The sequence below is a fragment of the Heterodontus francisci genome, chromosome 9 (genome assembly GCF_036365525.1).
Source record: "Heterodontus francisci isolate sHetFra1 chromosome 9, sHetFra1.hap1, whole genome shotgun sequence".
In the NCBI taxonomy this organism is placed as follows: domain Eukaryota; kingdom Metazoa; phylum Chordata; class Chondrichthyes; order Heterodontiformes; family Heterodontidae; genus Heterodontus; species Heterodontus francisci.
This window is the reverse complement of record NC_090379.1, coordinates 105,300,378-105,307,383: the sequence shown is the minus strand read 5'-3', so window position 1 is coordinate 105,307,383 and position 7,006 is coordinate 105,300,378. Positions and strand designations below refer to the sequence as shown.

Genomic DNA, 7,006 nt, shown 5'->3' with positions numbered 1-7,006 from the left:
GTCGACCGATTTCAGGAACTGTTCGCACGAATACACCAAGTGTGTCCACTGACAATAGTGTCTGGTCCGCCCTGCAAGCCTTTCCTTCAGAGCTGTACTTCTTCCTATGATCTGGCAAAAGCCTCGACCAGTTGAGAAAGAGCAGGTGGACAATCAAGCCAACACCTAAAATTATTGCACCTTTAATCAAGTCAGCCCAAAGAAAACAGTTTTTTTAAAAAGAAGGTAAGTTTAAATTCAAATCAAAAAAGTGTGCAATGAATCCTGTCCAGTAAATGAAATTTGATATTCAATAGATATAACTAAATTGTTTTTTCCAGTTTTCATTGGCAATGGAAATCTCAAAGGTCTTTTTTGGATCTGGATCCTGCTGAAGGCGGTGAGCCTACAAGTGTTCAACCCGTGTGTGGTACCAAGGCACAGCTGAGAGGATCACCCTCAATTTCATTATTGCACTGCCCAGTAATTAGGCCAAAGTTTCTCACTGCTAAAGATTTATAATGACTTCATCTTCCAGTTGTCCGTCATGCAAGGGGTCCACTAAATTATTTGCTGGGGTCTCCTCTCTTCGGTCTTCCATCAAACCCAGAGGAGCCATCACATAACGATAGTCGGCAGTGTCTGAAATAGCCGAGGCCCCCATATTGTCCAGACTCTGTCCGTCCACTTCCCAGCAGGCCATGCTGCGGCCTTGATCAGATGCAGAAGCTCCTTCCCCTTCCTGTAGGTTCATGTAGAGAGGTTGCTGTGTCTCTGTGACGGGAAAGAGGCCCAATGAGAGGCTTTCCAGCGATGCCCTCAAAGATTCAAAGGTGGGCCTGAGCTTGGGGTCAGTGTGCCAACACTTGTACATGAGCTTGTACCTGTTGCAACACAAAAACATTAAAATCTTTTATTAACAAAGTCACTCATTGTAGGAAGATGACTCCATTACATGTCTCTAGGAAGGAACAGGAGTAGACTATTCAGCCCCTCAGGCCTGCTTTGCCATTTTAGATTATTGTTGATCTGTATCTTAATTCCATCTACTCACCTTGGTTCCATATATTTTTAATACCTTTACCCAACAAAAAAACTAGCAATCTCAGTTTGAAATTTTTAATCGACCCCCAGCCTTAAAAACCTTTGAAGAAAAGAGTTCCAGATTTCCACTATCCTTTGTGTCAAGACGTGCTTCCTGACATCAGCCATGAATGACCTAGCTCAAATTTTAAGGTTATGCCCCTCTGTTCTGGGTTTCCTCACCATTAGAAAGAGTTTCCCTCTAACCTATCAAATCCTTTAATCATCTTAAACACTGCAATTAGATCATCCCTTAATCCTCTCTATTCTATGCAACTAAATTCAAATGTATCTTTGGGCAATAGCACTTCAGCAAAGTTTATGTTTATGACCTGGATTTCAATCCAACCCCATCTGATGGGATGAAAGTTTCCTCTCCCTGTCAGTGTATTACTTCGATGTGTTTCTCAGTGTGGGCAGCCTGACTTTAGTTGCCAGGGTACTTGAATCCATGGCATAAATCTGACAACCTCATTCAGGGAACTCATGAAGCTCGCTGCTACGGAACATGGAAAAATGTCAGGCTAGTACATTAGCGAGTTCCCATGTGAGGCTGGGACTGGGGCAGAATGGCAGAAGCTTTACTCCGCAGTTAAAGTGTTATTCATTAAGCAGGGCTACTTGCACTCATACCCTGTTGATAATGTAGCTTTGACCCTTCAGTGGTTGGCCCCATCCATTTTTGACAGCCACCTGCAACCTTTGAACCCAGGGTGTAGCAGCAGCATAGCCAGTGGCGAAAGAGGGCAATAGCAACAGCACAACCAGTGGAGCTGATACCTGAGCTGGTTTCACAAGATATATTGGCTTCATGCAATGGATTAGCCCAGGCAACACCAACTCCATCTATTACAGTATCCTCTGTCAAAATAAACACTCCCATTTAACAAAATAAAGTGTTTGCCCCTGCCAGCGCCCGATGCCTTGCTGAAATAAATTCAACCCTGACCAAATCCAACTCTGGTCCTCATATAATCGTAAGCAGCACAACTAACCCATAACTCAATAACAATTTGCATTTATATTGCGCTTTTAATGTAGTAAAACGTTCCAAAGCACTTCACAGGAACGATTATCAAATAGAATTTGGAAGTGAGCCATATAAAGAGATATTAGGACTGTTGACCAAAAGCTTGGTCAGAGGTAGGTCTTAAGGGGCATCTTAAAGGGAAGAGAGGTAGCGAGGGGGAGAGGTTTAGTGAGGGAATTCCAGAGCCTGGGGCCTAGGCAACTGAAGGCATAACCACCAATGGTGAAGCAATTAAAATAGAGGATGCTCAAGAGGCCAGAATTAGATGAGTGCAGATATCATGGAGGATTGTAGGGCCAGAGGAGGAGATTACAGAGATAGGGAAGGATGAGGCCATGGAGGGATTGGAAAATAGGAATGAGAATTTTAAAATCAAGGTGTTGCCGGACGAAAAGCCAATGTAGGTCAGCGAGCACAGGAGTGATAGATAAATGGGACTTGGTATGAGTTAAGAACTGAGGAAGATTTTATTCTGAAGGTTAATTTCTATGCTTTCACCCAGCCCCCATGATTATTACTTACAGTTCATCATTGCAGTCTGGAGGCTGCTTCAGTCTGTGCCCACGTATCAGGTAGTCATAGATCTCCGCATTCTCAACCCCCGGGTATGGGGTCTGACCTCTTGCTGCTATTTCCCACATGGTGACCCCAAATGACCACTAGAATTAGAGTGTAAAAGCAGTTACAGATAGAAAAGATGTATTCATTCAAATATACTACGGTATGCTCCCGATGCCTGTTGGGAGCCCAGCAATGGCTGCAGGTTAGTAGCAGCTTTGGGGCAAATAGTAGCCCCCATAAAACACACACATATCCTGTCTCCACTCTAACTGCCCTTGGTACCTCACATGACTCACTCCTCTCTCAGCACTTTTAGTACGTCAACTTCAGCCTCAATATTAACAGGACTGGGAGGGTGCAGGGAAGCTCAGTAGCAGGTGCATGCGGCAAAATCTGGTACACGGAGGCCCTGCTGATCTTAACAGCAGGGCCTCATTGAATAAATATTAACAAAGGCCCACCTGGCAGCAGGCCAGATTGACAGCCTGGGAAGATATCAGGCAAATTTAGCGGCACAAGGCTGGCCATGGGGATGGTCCCATTAGTCAATGAGGAAAGTGGGGTTGTGGGGAGGTGAGGGGGGTGGGGGAGTGTGGGTGCTGTTCACCATCAGGAGAACGGAAGGAGCTGGCTGAGATCTTGAGGGCAGCAGCCAAGGAAAAGGGTGGCCAAAGGCCTCCTTGTGAGGCCTGGAGAAGCATTTGAAAGAACAGGTTAAGATGGGAAGACAGCAGGAAGGCAGCTGGTCAGATGGCATGTGACAGGTCTCATTTTAACTGACCCCCAGTACCGGTTTCCCCCAGGTGGGGGCAGTTGGAGTCATCGGCTAACTGGAGCTTCACCAGGTTCTCTGGTTCAGCCTCTGGAGGCACAGAGTCCTCTCCCTGTAATGTCTCTCCTCACCTGGTCAATGACATACAAGGTGTCCTTTACCGCCAGTCCTCAGGGATACTAGAACAGTGTGCTCCTATCTTTGGTCTCTAGTGCAGAGATCGCTGACAGGTGATATTTTTATTTAAATTCATTCTCATTCTGCCAGCAGGGCCTGCAGTCATTACCCATCCCTAATGGCCTAGGAAGATTATTGAAGACCTTCTTCTGCAACTATAGACATTTAGGTGTTGAGATGAGGAGAAATTTCTTCACCCAAAGGGTTGTGAATCTTTGCAATTCCCTACCCACAGAGCTGTGAATGCTCAGTCCTTCAGTATATTCAAATCAGAAGCTAATAGATTTTTGGGTATTAAGGGATATGGGGATAGTGCAGGATGGTGGAGTTGAGAAAGAAGATCCACCATTACCTTGTTGAATGGTGGAGCAGGCTTGAAGGGTCAAATGGCCTAAGCCAGCTCCTATTTCCCATGTTCTGATACAACTGAGAGGCTTGCTAGGCCATTCAGAGAGTGAGAGAGAGTGAATAGTCAACCGTATGTGAGACAAGTGACATGTAGGTCAGACCAAGTAAGCACGGCAGGATTCCTTCACTAAAGAACTTGAATGAACCAATTGGGGTTTTGGTTTCTTGGGCATTTTTACTGATGCCAGTTTTTTGGGGAAAGACAATCACCAAGCCATCTCCTCCACGTGTTCCATTGTTAGGCATCAGGGACCCCAGAGTAAACACTCCGTGTACTGTCAGCAGTGGCTCAGTCGTAACAAAAGGTCGTAGGTTCAAGATCCACCACAGAGGCTTGAGCACACAATCTAGGCTGACACTCCAGTACAGTACTGAGGGAGTGCTGAATGGTTGGAGTTGCCCTCTTGTGGATGAGATGTTAAACTGAGGTCCCTTCAGCCCATGGGGTGGGATGTAAAAGATCCAAAGATTCAAAGAAGAGCAGGAGAGTTCACCCTGGTGTCCTGGCCAATATTTATCCTTCAACCAACATCACTGAAACAGATTATCTGGTGATCATCACATTGCTGTTTGTGGGAGCTTGCTGTACGCAAATTAACTGCCGCACTTCCTGCATTACAACAGTGACTATAAAGTGCTTTAGGCTGCCCTGAGGTTATGAAAGGTGCTGTCTAATTGCAAGTTTTTTTTTCTATTGGTCAATCAATCTGGTTCAAATGTTTCAATAAAATGTGAGATGTTCACAAGATGCTCTGTGTCACGGTTAGCACCTGTTGGGCAGTGACTGCCAGTTCGATGATGCATGGTTGACCTTGTCAGTTCCCTGTGACCTGTCTCAGGAGTGTACTTATTGTTCCCTTGAGATGACCTTTACTAAGATTTGAATGATGCCCCACCTACCCCTTGCCCCACCCCACGGTTAGAGCAAAGCTGTCGCTGATCTATCGAAACTTCCAACAGCAGCAATAATTAGCCTCTTATTGACCTCAAGACATGCTATTTAGGCCACTCCCATAAGCAATGTCTTTAAAAGGGGCAAGCCTGGCTAACGGCTAAAGGTCACATCAATGCTTCAGACCTTACACTGTACATAAGGAATGCAGTAGGAGATAACTATGTACATAACATACATGCATGGACTTTGTACATACCACGTCACTGTGAACTGTGTACACATTATCTGCCAAACTCTCCAATGCAATCCATTTGACGGGCAGCTTGCTTGTGCTGCCTTGTCTATAGTAGTCACCGCTGTATAGCTTCCGAGATAAGCCAAAGTCTGCCACGCACACACGCATATCTTGGTCCAGCCTGAAGAAAACAAGACGATTTGATGCAACATGAATGAATTCACAATGACAATCGGGTTGATTTTAAGCTCAACACTCCCACAACTGCGTTCTGATGAAAAGTCACAGACCCGAACCGTTAACTCTGTTTCTCTCCCCACAGATGCTGCCTGACCTGCTGTGTAATTCCAGCACTTTCTGTTTTTACTCCCACAACACACATTGAAACAGGGGTAGGCCATTCAGCCCCTTGAGCCTGTTCCGCCATTCAATTAGATCATGGCTGATCTGTACCTTATCTCCATCTGCCCACCTTGGTTTTGTAACATCAGTGGTAGAAAAATTAATAGAGATCATTGTCAAGGACAAAATTAATTCTCACTTGGAGAAGCATGGGTTAATAAGGGACAGAATTTGTTAAAGACAAATCTCGCCTGAGTAACTCAATTAAGTTATTTGATGAAGTAACAGAGAGGGTCGATGAAGGTAGTGCAGTTGATGAATACGTGGACTTTCAAAAGGCATTTGATAAAGTACCTCATAACAGAATTATTTGGAAAACAGAAGCACATGAGTTAAATGGATGGTTAAAGACGTCTGCAAATGCGACATGAAGTCCTGCGACATTGATCACAAGTCGTGGGAGTCAGTTGCCAGTGATCGCCAGAGCTGGCGGGCAGCCATAAAGGCGGGGCTAAAGTGTGGCGAGTCGAAGAGACTCAGCAGTTGGCAGGAAAAAAGACAGAAGCGCAAGGGGAGAGCCAACTGTGTAACAGCCCCGGCAAACAAATTTATCTGCAGCGCCTGTGGAAGAGTCCGTCACTCTAGAATTGGTCTTTATAGCCACTCCAGGCGCTGCTCCACAAACCACTGACCACCTCCAGGCGCTTACCCATTGTCTCTCGAGACAAGGAGGCCAAAGATGAAGAGATGAGATGAAGATGAATTTGGATATGCAATTGGAGGTTTACCAAGATGATTCCAGGGCTGAGGGACTTGAGTTATGTGAAGAGATTGGAGAAACTAAGATTGTTCTGCTTAGAGTGGTGAAGGTTAAGGGGAGACGTAATAAAAGTATTCAAAATTGTAAGGGATATTGATAGCGGAAGTCGGGTCAAACTGTTGCATCTGGCAAGTGGGTCCGTAAACAGAAGCCATAGGTTTAAAATGCTTGCCAAAAAGAACTGGAAGGGAAATGAGGAGAAATTCTTCACACCGAGGGTTGTTAAGATCTAGAATGCCGTACCGAAAGGGTAGTGGAATCAGATTCCATAAGACTTTTCAAAAAGCAACTGGACATGTACATGAAGAGGTCTAATTTGCAGGGTTATGGGGACAAAGCTGGGGTTTGGGACTAAATTGGACAGCTTCTCAAAGAATCAGCACAGGCACAATTGTCCCCCTTCTGTGCTGTAAGATTACACAACCCTTAATACCTTACCAACAAAAACAAAATCAAGCTCAGTTTAGAAATTTTCAATTAACCCCCAGCCTCAACAGCCTTTTGGGCAGAGAGTTCCAGATTTCCACTACCCTGTGTGTGAAGAAGTGCTTCCAGATATTGCCCCTGAATGGTCTATCTCTAATTTTATGGTTACATCTCTTGTTCTGGACTCCCCCACGAAAGAAAATAGTTTCTCCCTAGCTACCCTATCAATTCCTTTGATCATCTTAAACAGCTCAATTAGATCACCCCTTAATTGTCTT

The 7,006-nt window shown here is 45.0% G+C and overlaps 1 protein-coding gene across 1 annotated transcript in view; it reads right to left on the bottom strand.

Annotated features, from left to right (window-relative positions):
- Nucleotides 1-275: 275 nt before the first annotated feature.
- The window catches only part of tyro3 (TYRO3 protein tyrosine kinase), a 339,850-nt gene continuing 333,119 nt past the window's right edge, over nucleotides 276-7,006 (bottom strand). Inside the window, exons 17-19 of the mRNA XM_068039626.1 lie at nucleotides 5,162-5,321; nucleotides 2,615-2,751; nucleotides 276-863 (exon numbers count right to left, since the gene is read on the bottom strand). Of these exons, the coding sequence (XP_067895727.1) occupies nucleotides 488-863; nucleotides 2,615-2,751; nucleotides 5,162-5,321 (673 nt within the window). The 3' untranslated portion in view covers nucleotides 276-487. The remainder of the gene's footprint in view (nucleotides 864-2,614; nucleotides 2,752-5,161; nucleotides 5,322-7,006) is intronic.